The sequence below is a fragment of the Brassica napus genome, chromosome A8 (genome assembly GCF_020379485.1).
Source record: "Brassica napus cultivar Da-Ae chromosome A8, Da-Ae, whole genome shotgun sequence".
In the NCBI taxonomy this organism is placed as follows: domain Eukaryota; kingdom Viridiplantae; phylum Streptophyta; class Magnoliopsida; order Brassicales; family Brassicaceae; genus Brassica; species Brassica napus.
The window spans coordinates 1,834,920-1,861,344 of record NC_063441.1 but is presented as its reverse complement, the minus strand read 5'-3'; the positions used below and the strand labels follow the sequence as shown (position 1 = coordinate 1,861,344).

At 39.7% G+C, this 26,425-nt stretch overlaps 6 protein-coding genes and 1 non-coding gene across 7 annotated transcripts; 3 read left to right on the top strand and 4 right to left on the bottom strand.

Annotated features, from left to right (window-relative positions):
* Nucleotides 1-4,115: 4,115 nt before the first annotated feature.
* LOC125577524 lies at nt 4,116-4,222 on the bottom strand. Its single transcript, XR_007315932.1, has one exon. It is a non-coding gene; the product is annotated as a small nucleolar RNA R71 (small nucleolar RNA).
* Nucleotides 4,223-9,252: 5,030 nt separating this feature from the next.
* LOC111200148 lies at nt 9,253-9,879 on the top strand. The gene has a single exon (XM_022690839.2). It carries the CDS (start codon nt 9,253-9,255, stop codon nt 9,877-9,879), a length of 627 nt encoding a protein of 208 aa, XP_022546560.2.
* Nucleotides 9,880-9,980: 101 nt separating this feature from the next.
* Nucleotides 9,981-13,205, bottom strand: LOC106359486 (myrosinase 4). The gene is given in 15 exon segments (XM_013799175.3): nt 9,981-10,280; nt 10,365-10,393; nt 10,396-10,472; nt 10,563-10,659; nt 10,777-10,808; nt 10,891-11,108; nt 11,244-11,362; nt 11,470-11,713; nt 11,838-11,925; nt 12,014-12,091; nt 12,213-12,288; nt 12,386-12,444; nt 12,562-12,622; nt 12,750-12,818; nt 12,820-13,205. Coding segments are annotated over 15 exon segments (1,551 nt in total). The 5' UTR covers nt 12,955-13,205; the 3' UTR covers nt 9,981-10,111.
* A 2,167-nt stretch (nt 13,206-15,372) lies between these two features.
* Nucleotides 15,373-17,228, bottom strand: LOC106360497 (RNA-binding protein Y14). The gene is made up of 4 exons (XM_013800105.3): nt 16,901-17,228; nt 16,501-16,637; nt 15,923-16,077; nt 15,373-15,648 (listed from the first exon to the last, which is right to left on the bottom strand). Exons 1-4 carry the CDS (start codon nt 17,163-17,165, stop codon nt 15,603-15,605), a joined length of 603 nt encoding a protein of 200 aa, XP_013655559.1. The 5' UTR covers nt 17,166-17,228; the 3' UTR covers nt 15,373-15,602.
* Nucleotides 17,229-17,611: 383 nt separating this feature from the next.
* On the top strand, nt 17,612-20,268 carry LOC106359485. The gene has a single exon (XM_022689741.2). The coding sequence runs from the start codon at nt 17,930-17,932 to the stop codon at nt 19,946-19,948; it is 2,019 nt and encodes a 672-aa protein (XP_022545462.1). The 5' UTR covers nt 17,612-17,929; the 3' UTR covers nt 19,949-20,268.
* A 202-nt stretch (nt 20,269-20,470) lies between these two features.
* Nucleotides 20,471-23,002, top strand: LOC106360492 (KH domain-containing protein HEN4-like). Its single transcript, XM_013800099.2, has 7 exons — nt 20,471-21,117; nt 21,211-21,591; nt 21,662-21,913; nt 21,984-22,197; nt 22,281-22,342; nt 22,416-22,601; nt 22,699-23,002. Exons 1-7 carry the CDS (start codon nt 20,527-20,529, stop codon nt 22,834-22,836), a joined length of 1,824 nt encoding a protein of 607 aa, XP_013655553.1. The 5' UTR covers nt 20,471-20,526; the 3' UTR covers nt 22,837-23,002.
* LOC106360494 (mannosyl-oligosaccharide 1,2-alpha-mannosidase MNS1-like) lies at nt 22,860-26,321 on the bottom strand. Its single transcript, XM_013800102.3, has 14 exons — nt 25,960-26,321; nt 25,743-25,790; nt 25,505-25,666; nt 25,285-25,397; nt 25,143-25,208; nt 24,813-24,987; nt 24,514-24,603; nt 24,240-24,364; nt 24,086-24,151; nt 23,898-24,006; nt 23,718-23,816; nt 23,556-23,636; nt 23,312-23,482; nt 22,860-23,228 (listed from the first exon to the last, which is right to left on the bottom strand). Exons 1-14 carry the CDS (start codon nt 26,116-26,118, stop codon nt 23,010-23,012), a joined length of 1,683 nt encoding a protein of 560 aa, XP_013655556.2. The 5' UTR covers nt 26,119-26,321; the 3' UTR covers nt 22,860-23,009.
* Nucleotides 26,322-26,425: the final 104 nt, after the last annotated feature.

Below are 26,425 nucleotides of genomic sequence, written 5' to 3'. Positions count from 1 at the left end.
CGGAAGAGAGCAAATTCATTCTCCATCCTTGAGGATGAGGATGGTCTAATGGTCTATAAAGAGGAACAGATAGCCCAGGTCATAATGCGTTATTATACCTCCCTGTTCACATCGGTGGAAGGTGACAGAGAGCAGACAGTCAACCAAGCTATCCAGCGAATGGTCTCAGACGAAGACAATGAGAAGCTCACTGCCAGACCAACACCAACGGAGATACACGAGGCTGTGCTAGCAATTCATGCTGATAAAGCACCAGGCCCGGATGGATTTTCTGCTAGCTTTTTCCACTCCAATTGGAGCACAATAGGCCCGGACATTGTCATTGAAATCCAAGGCTTTTTCGACACAGGGGTTTTACCACCGAGGATCAACGAAACTAACATCAGGCTGATCCCGAAAATTCCCAATCCTCAGAAGGTAGCTGATTACCGGCCTATTGCCCTCTGCAATGTATACTACAAGATCATTGCGAAGCTTCTTACCAAGCGGCTACAGCCCATTCTCTCATCCATCATCTCCAAAAACCAATCGGCATTTGTACCGGGAAGAGCCATAGTGGATAATGTGTTGATAACACACGAGGTCCTCCATTTTCTAAAAACCTCGAAAGCGGAAAAGAGAGTCTCTATGGCGGTTAAAACCGATATGAGCAAAGCTTATGACCGGTTGGAGTGGGATTTTATCGAGTTGGTGTTACTGCGCCTAGGATTTGACCGACAACTGGTTTCTTGGATTATACAATGTGTATCCACTGTTACATACTCCTTCCTCATTAACGGCTCGCCTAGAGGAAGGGTCTCACCGAGCAGAGGCATCCGTCAAGGAGACCCTCTTTCACCATACATTTTTATTTTGTGTAGTGAAGTCCTCTCGGGACTGTGTAACAGAGCAAGCGAAGATGGATCCCTGAAAGGGATTCGGGTGACGACAGCATGCCCTCGAGTCAACCACTTACTCTTTGCCGACGATACTATGTTCTTCCTAAGAGCCAACAAGGAAAGCATCCAGACACTGAACCGTATTCTCAAACAGTATGAGGCAGCTTCCGGACAGTCCATAAACACCGAAAAATCGTCCATCACTTTCTCAAGACGAGCGCCAGCAGATCTAAGGAAAAAGGTCAAAGATGAGCTACAGATTCAAAAGGAAGGCGGGGTGGGAAAGTATTTGGGCTTGCCGGAACACTTTGGAAGGAAAAAGAGGGATCTCTTTACCTCCATTGTTGACAAAATTCGTCAAAAAGGGAGCAGCTGGTCCAATAGATTCCTGTCTACTGCCGGGAAAATGACAATGCTGCAAAGTGTCCTATCTCCCATTCCGTCCTATGCCATGACAGCCTTTAAGCTTCCTGTCTCACTGTGTAAAAGAATCCAATCCGAAGTGACGAGATTTTGGTGGGACGATAGCACCGGAAAGAAAAAGATAGCTTGGACCTCATGGGAGAAAATGTCTAAACCAAAGGATATTGGAGGCCTGGGATTCAGAGATTTTCAAGCCTTCAATGATGCGTTCCTGGGAAAATTAAGTTGGAGAATTCTAACTAACCCCGACTCTCTCTTATCTCGAGTTTTACTTGGGAAATACTGCTCTAAGGAAGGCTTTATGGAATGTACAAAGAAAGCATCGGCCTCCTATGGATGGCAGGGGATTTTGATCGGAAAGGATCTACTGGCAGAGAATATGGGCTGGGTAGTAGGTGATGGAACCTCCATTAAGATTTGGTACTCCCCGTGGCTGAGCTTGACGGAAAAGGAAGGACCAATGGGGCCAGCTCGAGAAGCAGATATGAACTTAACAGTTTCGGATCTGTTCCTACAAGGTTCTAACGAGTGGGACGAGGAAAAGCTACAAAATATGCTCCCTCACCTAAAGGAGAAAATCAAGGCTATCAAACCAAGCCTGTCGGGAGCACCGGACAAGAGAGCCTGGTTGGGAACTGCAACAGGAGAATATACAAACAAATCAGGCTACAAAGCTGCCCTGAAGCTTCGGGAGAGAGAGAATATTATTGTGATTGAACAGCAGGGCTGATATCTTGCATATTTACATTGTTTTATCCATTCATCCATGAGCATTTTCATCATATAGATTAGGATTTAGACATGTTTAGGTTGCATTTTGCATACATATGTCTCTATCAGGTATTTGAGTACCACATGGAGTTTCTGGAGATATTTGGGTGCATTTGGAGCTCAAAGGAGGTGATTAGAGTGGTCTTTGGACGAGCACTGCCTGGAGCGACTTCTCGGAGCGACTACATGAGGTCGCTGTGCACCACATCCCGGAGCGACTCATCCAGAGCGACTGCACGAAGTCGCTCGCGTTTTCACATCCGGAGACACACATATTTGACCCTGGAGCGACCTCTCAGAGCGACCTACCAAGGTCGCTCCCGATCCAGAGCGACCCGTTGGAGCGACACACCAAAGTCGCTCGCGACCTCTCGCCCGGAGACACCAAAAATCGGCCCTGGAGCGACTTCCCGGAGCGACACCTGCAAGTCGCTCCGCGTTATTTTGCTGCCGAAAATCATGATTTCTTAAGGACCTTTTTGCAATTTATTTTGGACGTTTTGCACTTGGAAAAACCTATGTTTTAAACATCTTTTGTAGCCACCAGAGGCAGATTATCTTTTATCTTTTGATCTATTGAGAAATACACAAGAACTCTCTTGAGAAGTTCATCTCTTGGATTTTGATTGTTATGTTCTTGTGTTATTGTTGATTTCTTATCTATTTCTCTACATGATTAATCTGAAATCCAATATGGGTTTAAGAGGAATCATGGAGATTAGTGAGTAATCACCTTTGGAATTCATGGGTTAGGGAGATTAAGGGTGATTAGGTTAGAGCTAGGATGTTTTAGTGTAGATCATTCATATTTCCTTGCTAGTAGAGTAATCATAATGCATCTTCTGAGTTGGCCACTCAGTTGTTGATCCTTAGGCATTTCTCACCCGAAAGGTGTTCGATGAAATGCCCGAGACAACTCTCCTAGGCTTTTAGTATACTTTGCCAAAGACATTTGTTGTTAAAGATGCTAAGATAGCTAATAGACTTGTTAGTAATGATTGCTTTCATATTATTCAACCAAAGACATTTGATGTTTGAGATATGTTAGCAAATGAGCATTCATCTAGACATAGAGCTTGCTTAGAATTGTGTCTAGGCTTAAGGTTGATAGTTTGATTGATCATTTGCCATCCTTAGTTCGATACTTGATCACCCAAGGTCTAATCCCTATGCCCATGAGTTCTCTTTTCCTTTAGTCAAGAAAGTATCATTCTGTTATTGCTTTCTAGTTTTAGTCATAGTTTAAAACCCATCTAAATCATTGGTTGCACTTAGATTAAGTGAGTACTTGCATTCTCAGTGCTTTGATATCCCTCAGAACTGGTTCGACAATCTTTTATACTACAACATTTGTCTTAGGAGCCTTGAAAACTCCTAACATCAAATTGGCGCCGTTGCCAAATTCTGAGTAGATTTGAACATTGAGATTTAGTCACTTGCTTGAGACTAAGTCATTTTTATTTTCTTTTGTTACTGATTCTCTTTCTTCACCTCCCTTTAATCTACAGGTGTATGAACTTGAGGAGCAGGGGTCCATCAAACCTAGTTCCAATAGCTGTAGACATCAGAGCTTTAGAGAGAGAGTGTGCTAGAAATAGAAGAGAAGAAGAGCAACAGACTCACTTGCAGAGATTGAGTGCTGATATGGGAGACATACCTCAAAACCAACAGCGAGCAGCTCGACCCATTGGCACTTACGACCGCCCCAACATTCATGGTCATAGATTGGGAATCCGAGCACCCGCTGTGGCAGCCAACAACTTTGAGATCAAATCAGGACTCCTCAACGTGATCGAGAACAACAAGTATCATGGCTTGGCTCTAGAGGATCCATTTGATCACTTGGACAGGTTCGACAGCTACTGTGGGTTGTCAAAAACCAATGGTGTGTCCGAAGATGCCTTAAAGCTCAAGCTATTCCCTTTCTCTTTGGGGGATAAGGCACGTCAGTGGGAGAAGTCTCTACCCAGTGACTCCATCACTACTTGGGATGACTGCAAGAAAGCATTCTTGGAGAAGTTCTTCTCTACTTCAAGAACTGCTAAGCTGAGAAACGAGATTTCCAGCTTTCAACAGAAGAACTTGGAAGGCTTCAGTGAAGCCTGGGAGAGATTCAAGGGCTACCAAGCTCAATGCCCACACCATGGCTTTTCTAAGGAGAGCTTACTGAGCACATTCTACCGTGGTGCTCTTCCTAAGTACAGAGCCAGACTGGATACAGCTAGCAATGGGTTCTTCTTGGGGAGAACTGAGGAGGATGCAGAAGAGCTGGTTGACAACATGGTAAAGAGTGATGCAGTCTACAGTGGAGACCACGACAGAGGCAGTAGAACAGATGATAAGCAGACGAGGAAAGAGATCAAAGCTTTGGAAGACAAGATCGACCTACTCATTGCTGAAAAAGCAACCCAAGAGCAGCTGAAGTTTGTTGGTAACTCCAAGCAGGAAGATCCACTTGCTGTCAATGAGGTTGAGGGTTTGGAAGGTCAAGAGGAGTTGTGTTTCATCAACAACAATGGTAGCTGGTACAAAAAGGAGCCCAATTTTCAGTACAACAACTACCAACAGAAATCTTATCCCAACAACCAACAGAGTGGTTATCCGCCTAGAAACAACCAGCAAAGCAGCTATCAGCCTCAGCAAAACCCCTTGTCTGTTTCCTCTGCTCCTCAAGAGAGCAGCACTGATACCTTACTGAAACAAATCTTGGAGTCTCAGACTAGAAGTGAGAAGCACGTTGGTTATGAGTTGAAGAACCTTCATTCCAAGATTGATGGGAGCTACAATGAGCTCAACAACAAATTCTCACACCTTGCTTCTACAGTCAAGAATTTAGAGAATCAGTTTGCTTCCATGAACACTCACCAGAATCGCCAGCAAGGATCTCTACCTGGAAAATCTGACCCAAATCCCAAGGAGGCCAAAGCTATCACCCTTAGGAGTGGTAAGCAGTTACCTCCTAGAACCCTCACCAAGGATGCTGAGAAACTAGGTGAGGGGGTTGCCATCAACATAGATGATGAAGTGGTGATTGTTGATGAGAAGATCAATGACGAGATCTTGGAGAAGATAGTGGAAGCCAAAGGTAAAGGAAAGGTTGGGGAAGAGAAGAAGACAGTAAAAGATGGTGAGGTTGTTACTCCAGCAAGTGAAAGTTCTTTTGTTCCTCCTCCCTATGAACCCAAACTTCCATTCCCTGGTAGATTCAAGAAGCAGCTGCTAGAGAAGTACAAGGCTCTGTTTGAGAAGCAAATGAGTGAAGCTCAGGTTGCAATGCCCATCATCGATGCTTTCATGTTGATTCCTCAATACAGCAAGTTCTTGAAAGATACTGTAGCTGCAAAGAAGAAGGAGATGGAAGGCATGATGATTCTTACCCATGAGTGCAGTGCCATCATCCAGAGGCTTGATGTTCCCGAGAAGTTAGAGGATCCAGGAAGCTTCACACTACCTTGTGCTCTTGGACCTATGGTATTTGAGAAAAGTCTCTGCGATTTGGGAGCTAGTGTCAGCTTGATGCCTTTGTCTGTTGCAAAGAAGCTTGGATTCACTCAGTACAAGAAGTGTAGACTCTCTCTGGTGTTAGCTGATCGTTCAGTGAAGTACCCTGTGGGCATCTTAGAGGACCTCCCTGTGAAGATTGGAAGGTATGAGATACCTACAGATTTTGTGGTGCTTGAGATGGGTGAGGAGGCTCAAGATCCATTGATTCTAGGAAGGCCATTCTTAGCTACAGCAGGAGCTATTGTTAATGTGAAGGAGGGCACGATTGATCTCCATTTGGGTAAAGAGAACATCCTCCACTTTGACATCAAGGGGAAAATGAGGAAACCAACTGTGTTCGGGCAAGCCTTCTACATTGAAGAGATGGGCACTCCTGCTGATGAGCACCTTGAAGAGTTACCACCTGAGGACGACGAGGAGGGAGCATCTCCCTCTACTCATTCCCTATAGAAGGTAACCCACCACACTCCCTTGTATATACCATTTCATTTTTGCATATTAGTCTTCTTTTCGGTATCTCTCTCTACTTGACGACACAGAGACTGTGTAACTCAAGTTTGGGGGAGGTACCAAGTATTTGATCATGTTTGCTTTGATGTTGTTTCATTGAGTCATGCATGGCATACCTATTTGCATAGATAAAAAAAAAATCAATCATTTAGTTTGCATCATTTGCATTTTTAGGAGAGTCTAGAGCATATAGGTTGCATTCACTTGCATTGGGAGCAATGATTTTGAATGCCTTGTAAAGAACACTACGTTGCACTTGACTAGCTTTTGCACCTCTCAAAAAGACTTGTATGTTTCGAGCCTTGAAAACTCTTCCTGAAACTTGTTGATTGCTGAAACTCAGTCTTTGAAGCCAACTACAACCTTATTTGAACTGAACGAACTTAATGCTTCTTGCTCATGGTCCCTTGTGTACTGAGTCATGGCTATACACACTTGAGTTGTCACATCTTTTATACAAATCTTTTTTGACAAACTCTAGTGGTAGACCACTCCCAAAACCTTTTCCTCCTTTTAAGCTTTCATTGTTTGATGAGTGAGGCCTTTTTCGGAAAGTCTTACATGTGCATAATGTTGAGAGTATCGGGAACGACAATGCTTGATCTTCATTCTTGCTAGATTGGAAACTCTATTGTCTAGCTATAGGTGGGGGTGAGTGTTGTGATTATGATTTGGGAGAAATGAAAAAGGAAAAGAATAGACTCTTTGTGCTTAAGTGAATTGTTTTATTGGGACCAGTATAGAAGCCTCTAGCTCAAGTTTTGAAAAATCTTGGCCCCCAGCCTAAAAAAAAAAAAGAAAAAAAAAGAAAAAAAAAAAAAAAAGAGAAAAGAAAAAAAAAAGAAAAAAAAAAAAAGGGGCTAGCAAAGTTGTTAGGAGCTAAGAAATGTTTTGAGGTTGTGAAAAATCCCTTGTAGATTTCAAAGAAAAGGAGTTAAAGTTCTTAGGATCTTTTGGTGAGAGATGTGAGTTGGGTTTGACATTTGGGAATGATTGTGTAATTGTATGTTTGGGAAAAGGGTAGAACAAAGGAGATTGAGCATTGTATGCATGAGTTGGTCCCTTTCTTAGATATATTATGTGCAATGTCAAGGCTACTTGTTTTGAGAGTAAACCACCTTAAAGATCATATGTTTTGAACCTCTTGAATCACTTGAATAAAAGCCTTCCCTTACCCAACCAAATGACTTGGACCAACTGACCATTTGCAAGTATTCACCTGATGTTTTGTGCTTAATGAATGTGAGAGTTGGTTGATTTGAATGTGTGGATGCTTGATGATGAGTGTAAGAACAAAAAGAGTTAAGATAGGCCTAGAGAAGCTAGAGTATAATAAGAGAGTGTGCTAGTTGTGTTTCTTTTGGCTATGTGCTCTCTCCTTCAACCTCTCTCCCTATGAGTTCTAGAAAGTTCACTTGTGGACAAGTAAAAGAACAAGTTTGGGGGAGTTGATATCTTGCATATTTACATTGTTTTATCCATTCATCCATGAGCATTTTCATCATATAGATTAGGATTTAGACATGTTTAGGTTGTATTTTGCATACATATGTCTCTATCAGGTATTTGAGTACCACATGGAGTTTCTGGAGACATTTGGGTGCATTTGGAGCTCAAAGGAGGTGATTAGAGTGGTCTTTGGACGAGCACTGCCTGGAGCGACTTCTCGGAGCGACTACATGAGGTCGCTGTGCACCACATCCCGGAGCGACTCATCCAGAGCGACTGCACGAAGTCGTTCGCGTTTTCACATCCGGAGACACACATATTTGACCCTGGAGCGACCTCTCAGAGCGACCTACCAAGGTCGCTCCCGATCCAGAGCGACCCGTTGGAGCGACACACCAAAGTCGCTCGCGACCTCTCGCCCGGAGACACCAAAAATCGGCCCTGGAGCGACTTCCCGGAGCGACACCTGCAAGTCGCTCCGCGTTATTTTGCTGCCGAAAATCATGATTTCTTAAGGACCTTTTTGCAATTTATTTTGGACGTTTTGCACTTGGAAAAACCTATGTTTTAAACATCTTTTGTAGCCACCAGAGGCAGATTATCTTTTATCTTTTGATCTATTGAGAAATACACAAGAACTCTCTTGAGAAGTTCATCTCTTGGATTTTGATTGTTATGTTCTTGTGTTATTGTTGATTTCTTATCTATTTCTCTACATGATTAATCTGAAATCCAATATGGGTTTAAGAGGAATCATGGAGATTAGTGAGTAATCACCTTTGGAATTCATGGGTTAGGGAGATTAAGGGTGATTAGGTTAGAGCTAGGATGTTTTAGTGTAGATCATTCATATTTCCTTGCTAGTAGAGTAATCATAATGCATCTTCTGAGTTGGCCACTCAGTTGTTGATCCTTAGGCATTTCTCACCCGAAAGGTGTTCGATGAAATGCCCGAGACAACTCTCCTAGGCTTTTAGTATACTTTGCCAAAGACATTTGTTGTTAAAGATGCTAAGATAGCTAATAGACTTGTTAGTAATGATTGCTTTCATATTATTCAACCAAAGACATTTGATGTTTGAGATATGTTAGCAAATGAGCATTCATCTAGACATAGAGCTTGCTTAGAATTGTGTCTAGGCTTAAGGTTGATAGTTTGATTGATCATTTGCCATCCTTAGTTCGATACTTGATCACCCAAGATCTAATCCCTATGCCCATGAGTTCTCTTTTCCTTTAGTCAAGAAAGTATCATTCTGTTATTGCTTTCTAGTTTTAGTCATAGTTTAAAACCCATCTAAATCATTGGTTGCACTTAGATTAAGTGAGTACTTGCATTCTCAGTGCTTTGATATCCCTCAGAACTGGTTCGACAATCTTTTATACTACAACATTTGTCTTAGGAGCCTTGAAAACTCCTAACATCAAGGGCATAGACTGGTTCAAGAGCGTTTGGAAGCTGAATATCTCGCCCAAAATCAAGCTCTTCTTATGGAAAGTATTCCAAAACGCCATACCTGTTGGGGAACTATTGGCAATCAGGAACATAGATGTTGAAACTCGTTGCAGGCGCTGTAACTCTCCTGAATCTATAAATCATCTCTTCATTCACTGTCCGTACGCAAGAAAGGTGTGGGAAGCCTTACCTGTGTCACCGGAAGTGGATTTGAGCGGAACTCTAGATTTGTCGGAGGTTTGGCTGACCTTATGTGGAAAGATGTGTCTCCCCCCTACAGGACTTGCAGCGGGACCGCTGGCTCCATGGATCATGTGGCAACTTTGGATCTCAAGAAACAGTCTCTGTTTTTCGGACAAGCACATAACAGAGGAGGAAACCATTAGCAGAGCTCTGAAAATGGCGAAGGAATGGACAGATGCCCAAGAAAAGAAAGCTACGCCGCAACAAAAGAAGTACCTTAGAGAACCATCCCCTCCGAACTGTTCGGTGTTGAGAGCAGACGCTGCTTGGAGAGCTTCATCTCAACAAGCGGGATTTGGATGGACTATCAAAAGACAAGATGTTGTTGTTGCTAGTTTTTCTACAGGTAGCTCGGTGGGATCAGCTCTTACAGCAGAAGCTATGGCAATGAGACAAGCAATTCAAGAGGCTCGAATCTTGGGACACAAGCGACTGGTATGTGAGGCGGATTCGCTGCAACTCGTCAAAGCCCTCAATGGAGGGGAGGTCCCTCTAGAAATTTATGGCATTGTGGCCGATATCTTCGTTTCTTCGGTTTACTTTGATGTAATCGCCTTTGGTTGGATTCCTAGAGACTTGAATGCTGATGCAGATGCTCTAGCAAAGCAAGGCCTTGTAGAAGGTACCTTAATGGCCAGCACCTAACTCTTTTATGGTATTAATTAAGTTGTGTTTCAAAAAAAAAAAAACAAAGTACAAGCTATAAGTACAAAGCACGTCATATAAATGTTTTTATTTATTTATGATTTGGCCAAGAGTTAAGGTCCAATTATTACAACAGTATTAACAACACACAGCACATAAGCTTTTATAATCCAGTACTTAGTGGATTAAAGGTTGGATACATATGGGCTTGATTTTTGTCTATCAATTCCCCTTATTTTGCGACGAACCTAGAATACCATTTCCCAGAATCTTTTTCTCTTCGATCAGCAGGATTAGTGAAATTGACCCAATTCATACCAAACCGGAGAGTGTAACCATTTCCAAATTCATAATTGTCCATCAATGACCAAGCAAAATAACCTGCTACGTTGCAACCATCCCTGTAATATATTTAAATAATGTTAACGTATCAAGATATATGTAGTATGTATATATATGATAAAGTAGGAATAATTGTAACTCACTCGATGGAGCATTTGAGACATGAAAGATATGATGGCTGCAATGATTTTGAATTCGTCCGTTATCAGCAAGAGCATTTGCTACCGTTAAGTTTCCATAATCAGCAACTCCTGAAATTTTAACACAAAGATTATATAATAAGAACACGTACGTAGGATTCTCATGGTTAAGCATGTTTATATTGGTATGTATGTAGATACCGTTTTCGGTGATGTAGGTAAGTGGGTTTTGGTAGTTGTCTTTGATATGATTTAGAATCTGACGAAACCCTGGAGGATAGTAGACAAAGCTTGGAGACTGGAGAAGAAAAAAGCAAAAAAGGAGAGACTCATTAGTTACTATATAAATGTGGCAATCTCTTAAAGTAGGTACATATATATAAACATGTTATTCCGAATTAAAAACGATACTAGCCTCAACACCGATAGGTACTCCATTGCGATAATCTGAAACACAATAAGAGAATAATGATTGATCTATGAACCGAAACATATGTATAAAACTAAATACGAAAAAGGTTTCACATACATCCAAGAGTAACTCGTGGATCGGTTAAGACGCTAGGGTGTGTCTGAGGAGGAGGAGATGCGTCGCTTGCATATTGTGTAACATAATAGTTCAGCCCTAGAAAATCAAGTGATCCCTTAACTAAATCTGATTCTTGCGGTGTGAATTTTGGCAATCTGTCTCCAACGAGTTCTCTCATTATCGTTGGATATTCTCCATACACCAATGGATCCAAGAACCTTCATATATGCAAGAAGAATTTGTAACTTAGTGATGCAATATTTTTAAAACTCTATATGATCGTGACAGAGGCTTTAAGTTGCTACATATGTGTGCGTCTTGAGAGTCAATTCATTGAGAATATATATACGTACCATCCAACGAAGAATTGGAATGCTCGTCTTGCAGCAGCCTGGTCGAGATCGCTAGTTTCGTTTAGCGGGGCAAACCATCTCCCGATCAAGGTCGTTCCTATCTTACCACCTTGAAATTTCTGCATAATATTTTTAAGATTATAGAATAAGAATATACCACACAAAAAAAATTGAACTAATCAAGGAAAATAAAAAGAGATTCATAATAGATTTATTTTAGATGAACCTGATATCTTTTTCGGTATAAAGATACAGCTTCTGCATGGGCTAGAAGTTGGTGATGCGTGACTATATAAGGTTCGGTTCCAGAATCACCTCCAAATTCACAGCCAGTGCACCTTCCCGGTGGATATGATCCATCTCCATAACCTTTGGATGAGAGAGAGTAAGGCTGGTTTAGAGTGATCCAAAACTTGACTCTGTCTCCGAATCTTTGGAATAGAAGCTCCGCATAGTTCTTGAAGTCCTCTCTGTTCGTGTATCATACATATTAAATTATAGATAGATCTGATCATGCAATGTACATATATATAGAACCTAATTAAGTGAAAGAAAGACAAGTTTGGAAGAAGAAAAACTAGTTATTGCACTTACACTATACGCGGGCTTAAGAAGCCTCCGTACTCGTCTTCTAGAGTTTGGGGAACATCCCAATGAAATATAGTCACAAATGGCTCTATGCCTGTAATCACGTACGAAAGTTAGTTAAACGTCCATATATACCACAGATATAATCAAATGATTGAGTAGTATTTATATTTTCAATTTACCATTAGCTTTTAACTCGTTAATGAGATTGTTGTAGTATGCTATCCCGTTCTCGTCCACTCCTCCAGTCAGTCTTCCCTCTAAAATTTATAATCACAAATTTCACGAGTCAAATATATATAGAACGTAAAACTCTTAATTTTGCCAATTATATAATTTCATGACTGAAAAAGCGACGTATGTTTGTGTTTCTGTATTTACTTGGTAAGACCCTTGACCAGGCTATGGAGAGTCGGTATGCTTGAACTTTCAATCTTTTCAGTAATTTGACATCCTCCTGTTCAAATTATATATGAATTTTTCCAGAGTTAAATAATATTTCCAAATTGGAACAACTGTCTCCTATATGTATACACAGATATATAGCCTCTCACCTTGTAAAGATCATACGAATCACAAGCAACGTCTCCGGAGCTGCGATCTGGAACCCTTTCTGTACCATAACAAACAGAAAAATGTGAGCATGTCCAGTCTTTCTAATATTTATATATACACTCTCCCATATGTCCAAATGAATGTTGATCAATAGGGTAATTAATTGGTTTATAACCTGGATATCTATGAGTGTAGTAGTCCCATCCATTAAGGGCTCTATGTGCAGCACCCTCAATCTGGTTGAACAAATAAAAAGCGATTGTATTGGAAATTATTTTTCTTTTTGAAAATATTCTTTTATCTACAAAAATAAGAAAACAGTATGCCCAAGAACGGTCATGAGGAAGATATATAAATTTATACCTGGTACGCGGAAGTAGCTGCACCGAAAGTGAAGTTCTTTGGAAATCCAGTTCTTTGGAAATCCAGTTCGGTTGAAGGTAAGAGAATTATCGCAGTTGAAGGGTTCTTTAGCCTTGCATTCTGGATTGCAGGCATTTTGGCAATTTGAAACGACAAAGAGAATGACAAGGATGGCTAGAGAGTAGTGAGCTTTTGGAACTGCCATGGTTGAGAGACTTTGTAGTTTGTGTAATGGCTAATTTGATTATGACTGCAGGATGATGAACTTGGAGGGGTTTATATAGAAGGGTTTGAGTGCATGGGACTTGCATGGGGTTCAAAGTAAACTTGTTACGTAAATATATATGACTTCAATTTGATCTTGCATGCATGTTCTCCACCTCACGCTGTCTTGTTTTCTAATAAAAATAATAACATATCCCTAATAAACAAATAGATAACTAATGGAGTTCTACGGCATGCTCATCATATTTCTCTTATGTGTATAATACGCATACAGAGCTCCACAAGATATGTACCTGTAGATATATGCTTCAGAATATATGTTTCTTAGCTATAGTTAATATTGTAATTTTTTAATCGGATCTAAGACTACGTATCATCTATTGTGCAATTCGATTTACAAAATTTCTTAACGAAGTTCTGATTCAGGTTACGTTAGTGTAATGTATACTACTCATAATTAATGCCCTAATCTTTGTTTCCTAAGCAAAATATGATTTGTCGAATACAAAACTTCAAACCCTATTCTAAGGGACTGTATTAGTATAATTAACGTTTAACTATTATTATAACATCTACGAACATGATATTCTGGTTTTATAGTAAATAAATACCTAAATCAAGTTTATTGCTCGTATTATGTTGAAGTTAGTTTTGTTTTAAAAGTAAGTTTCAATAGGAATAAGTTAATTCAAATGTAAACTTAATTTTGATTATTTTGAAAGTAATCAGAGCCATCTATTTTAATCATCGATCAAGGTATACATTTACAATAAGAAAACAAATGTTCAAGTTTATATTTAATTGTCTTTTTTTGGCACACAATATTTAATCAACTATAAACTATTTTTTTTGCATATACATAGCAGTCGAATGATAAATAAATGAGTAAATTATTGATTTGATATAAGCTAAAATCAATAGTGTATTCAAAATAGCTTTAAAACTTAATATCACGTATAAATAGGTTGAATAAATTTTAAATAATTTTACTTATTATTTAAACTAATGTGCTATAAGAATAATTTGCACAATATATGTTATAATAAATTCTCATATGATATACCACATATAATATATATGTATTAGTTTGAATAGGTGAAATGAAAGTTTATTAATTTATATATACACATATGTATAAATGAAAGTTTTAAACAATTAGATTGCCATTTTTTTTATTGGGGACTATTTTGTGACAAAAACTAAAAAAAAAAACTATTTGAGAGAATTGATATTGTTAACTAAATTTAATATAAATGAAGATATTATAAATACTTAACACAAACCTTAAACTTCAAATATTACAAGATTAGTTTAAATATTTATTTAATATATTATCCATTATAGGTTTTAAGCAATAAATTTTAAATATGAATCTATGTGCATTAAAGTCTTTATTCATTAACACACATTTCGTTTATGACATGTAGACTGACTATTTCATTTCGTTTGTTAAACCGAATTGTAAACGGTTATTGTATCTTTTCATTCATTCATTCATTCAGACACTATAATTCAAACATATCAGTTTAATCTCTAGCAAATCTTTTGCTATCTAGATATTATAAGCATATACCACAACAGTATCTATCATATTAACTGAAATCATAAAAAATTAATAAATTAAAATTTATTTAGATAGTACGTCTGGGTCGGGTTCGGACCGGTTTATTTCGGATCCTAAACATTTAGACCTAATTAAAAAATTTTGGTTCGGATTCGGGTCGGTTTTTCTCGGGTCCGTATCGGTTTGGGTCTATAATTAAACTACTCATAAAATATCCGTAATTTTTCGGGTCCATATCGAGTATTTAGGATCTGAAAAGAACATGACATACCCAACTCCATCAAATTTAGTCGATATTTGTCATAAATATCTACAATTTTACAAAATAACTTAAATGAAACTATTAATAATTAAAATGTAACATCTTAAGCTCTAAATTTTACATTTTAAAGCTTCATATTACTTCAAAAGTGTTACAAAATAATAACAAATGTTATTAACAAAAAATATTTCAACTAAATCATAAAATAATATATATAAATTAGAACACAAAAAATCATAATTTTGGATATACATGTTTTTAAATCGGGTACAAATCGGTTCTTACTAGATCGGGTCTATCTGGATCGGTTCTTTTTGAGTCTGGGTCTATTCAGGTCAGTTCTTTTGTCAAATGACATGGAATAACAAAAAAAATACTACAACTTATACATAAATTTTTGGAATGTAAAAAATTAATATTTTTATATATATGAAATTTAACCATGCAGTTACGGATCAAAAAGATCTTGTTCTTGTACAACTTTTAAAGTCTGGTTCAATTTTATTTTTATAGTAAAGGAAGGTCTTGTTCGATTTTCACTTTTTTCAGCCATATATGAAAAGCAATAGAGATAATGAATTAAAAGCATCTTGCTCAACCAATGTTTTTCATCTTCTCCCAAACCAGAATTAAAACATATCTCATGGTGTTAAAAACACAACAACCCATATGCATAAGATTACACAACGTTGAAAACAACCAAACCTACTTAACCAATAAAAAGAAGAGTCGAAACACTCTCGAGTTACAGATAGAGAATCCAAAATACAGAGAGATGTGGAGACAACTCTAAATCATACAGTCAGAAACGTCTTCTCGGGCTTCGTGACCGTTGTGACCTCCCCGACCTGTAAACCCAACAACATCGATCAAAGGATGCAATGAAATATAAGGTCAAATAACTTAAGAACTCACATACTAATGACTGAAAGATTCGATATACACAATCTTATACTCTATACAATATTAAAACACTACTCTCTCTCACTCACTCACATCGGTAACTAATTATAGTAACCTTTGATACTTGTAAGAAACTCGACTTCATCTCAACCAAAAAAATATAGCAACCAAAGTGTACAACTTTATTATGAGATACAGAGAATAGTTTAGAATACAAACCTCATGTTCCTTCTCCTGTAAGATCCAGCATTGTTTGGTCCATTGCTAAAGGCCCAGTCAACGCTGACATTCTTGGTCAGAAGCTCAGCACCATTCATTGCTTTGATAGCACTCTGCGCTTCTTCACTCTTCTCGTATTCAATCAAAGCATAGCCCTGATCAAGAAGCGATTAAAATTACTACAACTTACATAAGATATATTCACAAAATCTGCACTCGTAAACTCCCATTCTAAATCACAGAAGAGTATGTCAAAGAGGAGTGTCATCTGAGATAAAAAAGAATAGAATTGGACTCCACAGAATATCATAAGTCTAGTATCCATCATGACAAAGGTCTACACTCCCATTCTGAAACACAACTTAATCGTTTCTGATACCCTATTGGTTAACACCTAGATGTATGTCAAGGAGGAGTGTCATCTTGGACCAAACAGTAATCAGAATATCACAAAGTCTAAAACCCATCACGCCAAAACTCTAAGATAGCAAAAGAAAATAAGATTTTTGATACAGCAAAGCCTACTAAACTATCAAGAGCCAGCCACTAAAGTCGGAACAAAAGGAGAAACTCCAAACCTTGACAAAACCAGTACGGCGATCGAGATTGAGATGCAGACTCTTAATCTCGCCAAAATCACCAAAAGCATTGGAGATATCATCCTCCTGTGCTTCCTCATGAACTCCAGTGACCAAAACAATCCACCCCTCAATGGCTACACAACACAACAAAACATCAACTTTACACCTTCTCTTACTTGCAGAAACTATCTTAGCTTAAAATCTATACATTTGAAGTATACAGCCAGTGGAGAGAACACAGCAAGTAACTAACTTTCTAGCTCAAATCCAAGTATATAGTCAATTGAGAGAACACAGCAAGTAACAAACTTTCTAGGTCAAATCGAATCCTAACCAAATGGGTACTTAGAGAAACCCTAAAAAAAACAAATCAATTACACGCGAATCGAGAGATTACATCGCTGCGGGCCGGGACCGCCATCGGAACCGAGAGATTCGAAGTCGCGGGAGGAGAGGCGGCGCTGGCGATCGGAATCTTTCTCCTCGCGAAATCCGCGGCCTTTGGTCTTCCTATTCGCTGATTCGTCGTTTGCTCCGGAGATTGCTGACCTAAGCTTCGGATGACCAGCGCGTGGGGAGAGATCAGATGCTCCGACGTCTTCGTCCATGAGGTCGTCCTCCTCAGGCTCGAAATCGACTGCTTCAGCTTCTATGTTCGCCATTACTTCCGCCGCCGCCGTCGTCGATGCGATGCCGATCGAATCTCTTCCCGTTTTTTTCTATCTTAATTATTTTAGGGATGTAAATTGGGCCTTTAGTGGGCTTGTATTGGGCCTTCGCTTTCGATTTGTTTTTCTAACTTCTTTTGCCCTTTTGCATATGTACAGAACCTTTTTTTTTTTTTTTGGTCAACTGCATATGTACAGAACTTTTTAGTATTGGAATGAAAAGTCAATAGTTTTGCGTTAGGTGCAGGGAAACTTTGAGGAGATGTCACATTCTCTATTCCAAAACAAGAAACTTTTTTTTGGTAAAAAACCAAAACAAGAAACTTGAAAGTCATGGCTTCATATAATTTTAGTTTGCACAGTTTGGCTTCATTAAGCTTGTTAAAGAAATTAAGAATTTTGAATCATTTCAAAAATTCAAGTCCCATTTACCTTTCAGTTTCTGCATGTTTTCCTAAAATGTGTCACTATTATAAAAATCACTGTTTTTATTATTCTTTCTTGCATGCTCATAAGAGATAATAAGAACACAAAATGCCAGACAATGAATGAAGCATTTAAGAAAATATATTTTATGCTTATTGATCAATTAGTTTCTTTCTAATTATCCCAAAAAGGAGCTGTTGCACTCCAGCTGTAGCACCATCATCTCTCCAACATTATTTTTTTCTTCAGACGTTAAATCAAAGAAGAAAAGTACAGAGAGACAGAAAGAACAAAACTTTCATCTTCCATCTTCCATTGACAGACCTGAAGCTATGCGTTCTCATCAAAACCGTTCACCATCTTCACCTTTGGACTTAGAGTCTTTGTCTTTAAGCGTTTCCTTCAAAGGGTGGAGGCTCCCGAACATAAAGTTCAAGTCTTGGGCTCTCAAAATGTCATCTTTACACAAACCCACATGGATACAAGCTGGCGTTTTCGAAGCAATCATGGCATCCACCAAAAGATTCGTTAAAAACACAGATCTCCTTCTGGGTATCGCTGAGAAATGGTGTCCAGACACCAACACTTTTGTCTTCCCTCGGGGTGAAGCAACCATAACACTAGAACACGTTATGTTCCTTCTAGGCTTCTCCGTTCTGGGCTCTCCTGTTTTCGCCGCTCAAAATGAATCAGGAGAGAGGGTTAAGGAGAAATTGGTGAAAGAGAGTCTGAGGATCAAGAAAGATAATAACTTTGTGTTCGTAAGTCAAGTAGAGTGGATGAGAAGATTCATGAATGATGATGATGATGGCCTTGAGCATGTAGATTTCCTTGCGTTGTGGCTAAGCTATTTTGTGTTTCCGTCTGCTTATTATCATATAGATGAAGTTGTTTTCTCAGTTGTTGTTCATGTATCAAGAGGGACTAGGATTGCTCTTGCTCTTGCTGTTCTTGCTCATCTCTATGCAGACCTTACTCTCTTGAAACGCCACATTAGAGAGTTCATCACCATAGAGGACAAGATTGAACTGAAGGGATTGTTTAAGTTGGTTCAGGTTTGGACATGGGAGAGATTCAAGGAGCTGCAACCCGAAAAGGCTAACCCTTTGCTCAAAGGTGAGGCGAGATTGAGTATTTGGTGTGATCTGACGCAGAAGAGACGCAGCAATGTGAGGGAGGTTCTTGAGGAGTCGAAAGTGGAGAGCTTTGAGTGGCGTCCTTACGCGAAGGCTTTGGAGAATTGGAGGTTTCCTCGGTTTTGCCCTGAGGAAGCAATGTGGGTTCCTGTTGATAATGATCTTGACGATGAGTTTGTCTCTTTTGCTCGATGTGTCAAGGTGTCTAAGCTTGTTGGGATTGATTGTGTGGAGAACTACTTCCCCAATAGAGTGGCTTCACAGTTCGGTTTGCTTCAGGATGTTACTTGTCATGTGAACAAGAACAACAAACTCTCGAAAGAAGCAGCTTGGGATGAGTACAACAAGCCTCTTGATGAGTTGACATTGTATATCCCTTCTCGCTGTGTAATACCTTGGTGGAAGAAGTCGTCTTCTGAGTGGTGGAAGAAGTTGTCTCCAGAGTCTCAGCATACTCCCAAGGAGAATCAAGCTGTTGAATCAGCTGAATCATTGACACCAAGAAACATCATAGGTGATGATGATGATGATACATCTGATTCTGCTTCTTCAGGTTGTAAGAGATGGAAGTTCATGAAGCGAGTTTATGAGGATGATGAAGATGATAGCCTCACTATTGCTCAAGTAATGAAACTTAGAAAGAAGGATACTTCAAAGGTAACACTAAGTGAAGTGCTTAAAAAGATGGGAGATGGGTTTCCTGAAAAGCTCAAAAGATCTAGATATATTAGAACAAGGAGAAGTGTGAGATCAGAGATAGAGAAAGGCAAGATAGGAGATTGCGGTGGATCAGCTTCAAGAGGAGTGCTACTTGGTGACTTGTTTGATAAGGAACTAGTGAAGAGGAAAAGTGAGTATTTGGGAAACAAGCGAGCTCGTGAGGAAGATGATGAGAGTTGTTATGATGTCATTACCACTGCTGAGATGATCAGATGTAGAGAGAAAAGTGGAGGAGATGCTTCTGAAGATGAAACTGTTGTAGCAACACGAGAAATCAAGCAAGAAGAGGCAGATACCAGAAGCAAGGCAGCTAATGAGAACAACTCCTTAGATCATCCTCTGGTGAAAACTGTAGTGTCACCACCAGAGACTAGGCAAAACTGTGATGATGAAGTTGATTTAGTTAAAATCAATGCTGAGAAGAAGAAGAAGAAGAGGATTATGGTTGGTGATGGAACCAAGGAAGCAAAGTGTTTGCTCCATAAAGATGGATAAAAGCAGAATAAGATCGAAGATGATGATGAAACTGATGAAAGATTGAAGCAAAGAAACAATGCAATGAAGGAGCTAGCATTAACACTAGAGGCACGTATGATGAAGGTAGAGAAGACTTTGACAAAGATTAGAGAATGGAAAACAATAGAAATAAAGGTGGCCAAAAATAGAGTTTCTGCTTAGAAACAAATACAAAAATATCACACAATATCAATCTTTAGTGTCAAATCTTTTGATCTCTTTGCATAATTTTATGTGTTTTTGTGTTTAGTAAGTAAGGCGCTTTTGAAATATATGTATGACCTGTTTGGTTCGGTTTAGGTGACATTAAGTTCCATTTAATTAATTTGGGTTTTAATGGTTCAACAACAGCATATACAAAAGGTTAATAATAGTTTAATAAAAGTTTTTGTGCCATTATCGCAAGTTCATCAAACGTACAGCTAATATCTGCAAATTCATCAAACTTAGGGTCAGTTCTGTAAATTGCTCAACTTCTCCTTCTCAATCATATTCCACAGTGCATCTGTTATTAAACTGTAAACTCAAAACGACGCCGTTAACCTTCATTAAACTAAATGGATTTCTCCTCCTCAAAACGTCCGGCGACGGCTTCGGCGGAGTCAGTACAGTTCCGCCTCCTATGCCCCGCCTCCCGAACCGGCGCCATAATCGGAAAAGGCGGCTCCGTAATCCGCCACCTCCAATCCCTCACCGGCTCCAAAATCCGCGTCATCGACGACATCCCAGTCCCTTCAGAAGAGCGCGTGGTGTTGATCACCGCACCCAACGCAACAAAGAAGGACGATTCATCGAACGCATGCGATCCAGAGAACCCTAGCTCCGATCAGACGAAGCCGCCGGAGACTGCCGCGGCGGATAAGCCCGGCGAGGAAGCGCCGCCGCCGCCGTCGTCTTCGGCTTTGGTTAGGGTTTTGGAGAGGATAGTGTTCGGCGACGACGCCGCGAATGGAGACGGTAGTGAGCTGGACAAAGGCGAGTTCGAGGGTTTGTGTAGGGTTCTCGTGAGAGGCAATCAAGTTGATTACTTGATGAGTCAGGGAGGGATGATGATGCAGAGGATAAGGGATGAGAGTGGAGCTAGCGTTAGGATTGCTTCTACTGATCAGATCCCTCCTTGTGCTTTCCCTGGAGACGTTGTGATTCAGGTGATGATTACTTGTAATAGCTAATTCAAAGTTTGAGTCTTTAACTGATTTGGTTATGTTTTTGTGTGTGTGGTTGTGTGTGTGTGTGTGAAGATAAATGGGAAGTTTTCGAGCGTTAAGAAGGCGCTGTTGATGATTACTAGCTCTCTTCAAGAGAGTGGTGCACCTCCAACATGGGAGGAGTGTTCGTTTCCGCCGCCTGGTTATCCTCCGGATTATCATTCCATGGAGTATCATCAGTGGGATCATCCTCCTAATCCAATGGCTGAAGACGTTGGACCCTTTAACAGGCCACCCATTGTTGAAGAGGAGGTGGCGTTCAGGCTGCTGTGTCCGGCTGATAAAGTTGGAAGCTTGATAGGGAAAGGTGGAGCTGTGGTTCGCGCTTTGCAGAACGAGACTGGTGCGTCGATCAAGGTTTCGGATCCGACTCATGAGACAGAGGAGAGGATCGTTGTGATATCTGCACGAGAGGTAATTGTGGAATATGGTTTTTTGCATTGTGTGGATTGGTTGGTTTATTGATTTTACGTTGTTGTTGTAGAACTTGGAGAGACGGCACTCTCTTGCTCAAGATGCTGTGATGTGTGTGCATAATAGAATCGTTGAGATTGGATTTGAACCTAGCGCTGCTGTTGTTGCCCGGCTTCTTGTGCATTCGCCGTTTATAGGACGTTTGTTGGGGAAAGGGGGTCATGTGATAAGTGAAATGAGGAGAGCGACTGGTGCTAGCATCCGAGTCTTTGCAAAAGATCAAGCTACCAAGTATGAATCTCAACATGATGAGATTGTGCAGGTAATCTCAGTATGGTTCGTTAAGTTTTTTCAACTCGACAGTAACTGACAAAACTTTGCTGCATTGTCAGATCATTGGCAATGTGAAGACTGTTCAAGATGCTTTGTTTCAAATAACAAGTAGGCTTCGGGAAGCAATGTTTCCTGGAAGAATTCCTTTTCCGGGAATGGGTGGTCCACCTCCGCCGTTCATGGGTCCGTATCCAGAACCGCCTCCTCCTTTTGGACCGAGGCCATATCCAGCTTCTCCAGATCGTTACCATTCTCCTGTAGGACCATACCATGGTATTTTCATCAGATCCCAACTCCTGATCAACAGTTGATACATGCATCTATCTCAGCTCTTTATAATGTGTATGATTACACAGAGAGGCATTGTCATGGTCCTGGATTTGACAGACCACCTTCCCCAATGTCTTGGACTCCACAGGTATGTGAAATCAATCTGTGTATGATAGCTTGGTTACAGCGCAAATGGCTAGTTAATATTTCTTAATTACCAGCCACCTATCGATGGCCATCCCGGTGGTATGGTTCCTGATGTGAATCACGGGTTTGCTTTGAGGAATGAGCCCATTGGCGGGGAGAATCTGCCAATGACAAGCGCAAATGTGGAGATTGTGGTTCCTCAAGCATACCTAGGCCATGTATATGGTGAGAACTGCAGTAACCTGAACTACATCAAGCAGGTACGTTTTAACTCATCCAGAAAATGTGTGCATTCATAGAAGGACGATTGTTTTGAAAGGAATCAATCTATATTACTTTGTAAACGGATACAAACAGGTGACAGGTGCAAACGTGGTTGTGCATGATCCAAAGGCAGGGACTACAGAGGGACTAGTGGTGGTCTCAGGTACATCAGACCAAGCTCATTTCGCTCAAAGCCTTCTTCATGCTTTCATTCTTTGTGGTCAAAGTTGATTGCTCTCTTTTAAAATTAGAAGAAGAAAACAGTGAGTACTTTAACTAATTGCTGTTACAAAAAGGTTCTCCATCTCTTGTTCTTTATCTATTATCCAAACTAATACAACAATGTGCCTCAAACTCTGTTGTATTATATAATATCAAATTACATTTGAGCTGTAAACTGTCTATTAACCCTTAATAATCCCACCAAACCGCCTCTGTCGTAGTGTTATAGTTGGCTTACGCTGCTCATTCCGTGCCACTATCTTAAGCGGATGAGCTTCTGTGTTGAAAACCCACTCATCTAATGAAATAACCGATGGAGGCGAAAAGAGAAGGTAAAGATACTTGAGAGTCTCAGCTAAGAAGAAGCTTTGCATCTTGTTGTCTTTAGCACCTGTATTGACCTGAAAAATGAAGAAAGAAACGTTGATGATGTAAAGGTTTTTTTGAAATATGGAAATGGGTTTTTGGATAAGAAGAAACTTACATCCTTCAAGCCTACATATCCAGATTCTATACGAGAATTCTTCTCAAATGCTTGGAATATATTCCATCCCCACTCTTGATATGTCTTGTTACCAGTTAACCGCCAGAGGTAGAAGAGTGATTCAACAGTTTCTGGTCTTAGAATGTTCCAAGATGTTCCAACACTCATGTCCTGAAACGATCATGCGTTATGTGGGTTTAACCAAGCCAAGCAAGCAAAATAAACCTGTTATTTACCAACCTACCTGTCCTGCATTGAAGAAATAATTCTCTCCAGCGAGTTTCGTTGGTGTTGATTGGTAAAAGTTATAACAAGTCCAGGCAAGCTGCAGTAAAATGGAGGGGAGAGAGAGCAATAAGCAGAAAGCAAAAACTTCACTAAAAGCTCTAAAGAGATTCTAATGTACCTCTTCAGCAAGTGTAAGAAACTTTTTTTCGTCATCAGGACCATAACCTGATGCTCCTAAAGCCAACATCCCAGGAGCAAAGCATGCCAATTCATCCATCTGAATATAACAAGAGAGAAACAATGTCAAACCTGCAAAACACTCAAACTCGAAGCGTTGACATTAGATGATGACTTTTACCTTATCGATAAAATTATTCCCATTTTTCTCACGTATATATGTAAATGATGAAGGTGTTGATTTGTTGATCAAGCTTAATAAACCTTTCATTGATTTCTCCCACATTTCTCTGATTCATTGCCACGAAAAAAAAACTAAGTCTTTTTCATTTTTGCTAATACTGAAATACAGCATACAGCTTTACTTACCTATAGAGCTTCACTTCTGACGTTTTGTTCCCTTGCACCCAAACCTTTAGCAGATACTCGTAAAAGCTACAAAAGAAAAACCAAAATATTAGCAACTGCTATAGTGCAAAGTCAAGGTCAGAGAACCCAAGCCACATCTGGTTGAGGAAATTACCTGTCTCCCATGGCACCAAATGTTGTGGTGGAGTAAGATGGATTGCCATTATCAGGATTTATATAGATAGGGAGTAAACCATCCGCAGGGAAGTTCTTATTCAGTTCCGTTATAACCTTCTCTACCTGAGAGACGCATGTTAACAAACGAATCAATAAACCAAAGCAAATGTTTTCTCCTCTTTAACACCTAGTTAGGATATAACAAATATGTATTGCACAATCTCCCATTAGCTTATCTATAAACCGCACATGAAAGTTACAGAGACATGTACCTTCTGCTGATATTTTGGGTCCCCTGTCCTCTGGGAAAGGGCAATAAACTCAAGCTGCTCAGTGCCAGAATCTGCAAGGATACTGGCTCCCTAGTACATACAATACTTGTAACAATTAGCTAGAACTGACAGACCAAATGTACTCACTCAATGATACATATCTAAATCTAGTGACACTTGGTGACACAGATAAGAAATAAAGTATAAGAAACTATAGTGACAATCAAATCTACAACCATCACCATACAAGATAAGAAATGCAAACTGTGCTATAGGATTTAAAAGGATCTAGGACTCACCCCAGCCGCCCACGAAGGGTTGTGAGCACTTCCACTCCTCAAGTTGATGATATTGTAAGGTATGCCCGTTGGAGTGTTCCATGCAGGTAATAATCTGTCTGCGATATCCTTAGCCTTGTCGAGGAAAAGTTTGTCCCCTGAAAGATCATACGTACTGAGAAGTCCCCCTACAACTCTGGAAGAAAATAAAGAGAAAGAACATAAGAAGATGCAACAAATCAACACCCCACATCTTATATCAACCAAGAACTAGCTAATAAAATCACAAATGGTTCTGACTCTTCCTATGACAGATACAGATAACAACCAAAGTAAACCTGTTAAAGCAACCTTATGGTTGTCTCAAACATACTGGCGTCATAGTCCTTGTCGAAATCCAATGAGGTTGCAACCCACCTGCAAATAAAAGACAATGAGCAAATAAAGATTGGCAAAGATAATTATCATGAAGAGCCTGGAGCTAGATACTCACTCTCTGGCTTTTTGAAACTGCTCATGTAGACCCATTATATAGAGTGTATCTAAAGAATCTATCATAGTTGCTCCGAGGCCACCAAAGCTATCAGTGCCATCTTTTGTCCGAGGCTGACAATAAAGAATGAAATAAATAAAGAACAACTTCAGATTTGTAGAGCCCCCATTGTCACTAGATTATGTAATGAACAACATTTGGATTATAGTAAATTTAATACCTGAAGCTCATCTTTTCCCCAAGCATACTTCTCATATGAGCTCCAAGCATGGATCATTGCCTCTTTTACTTTCTGCCTTCGCTCCATATCAACTGGATTTTGTGGAACATCCTTCTGAGTCATCAAAGTTTTACCATTGCCAACACCTTTAAGCTCTTCTAACTAGCACAATATATTACTTAGTTAGCTAAAGAAAGCACTGAAGGCAATAGGATGAGAGGGGAAACATCTATCTTACCATCTGCTCCAACCGTGAAACTTCTTCATTTAACTTATAAACTTCAACCTGAAACAAGACAGAAACTTCGTTAAACCCATCAGAAGGATGATCACAAGAAGAGTCATTCACTTCCTTGAAACAAAAAGTATCATTACTTTTAACATTAGCTACTTTATGCTTATGAATGTCTCTAAGACAGAGCTCTGACTAGATTCTACGAAGAGACAAGACATACCTCATGTTCTCTGGCGAGATTCATACGATCCCAGACCACCATGGAAACAGAGACGAACACGAAGAAGAGCAAAGCCAGACGCTTTGGCCTTCTGAGGTAATACGCTGGATTCAAATATCTCCATATCCCAGAACTAGTTATCGATCTACCTCTCGCCATCTCTCTCACACACACACTCAGCAGAAACAGAGACGAATTGAGGGATCAGATTCCATGAAACAGAGGAAGAAGAAAGCGTAAAGGTGTCAACTTTCGAATCCTCTGATCGGAGAATGAGTTAGAAGAGATAGAGATGAGCTTCCTTAAAAGAATCCCAGTTATATTATATTATAGATCCGATCAAGGTTGACGAAGACGAAGAAAGAATAAAAGAAGAAAACAACAAACATCAGAGAGAAAATAATAAATTATTTATTTATTGGTCCCTTAGCTTTCTTTTTTTATTAAATTGAGTCTCTTTGTCTCT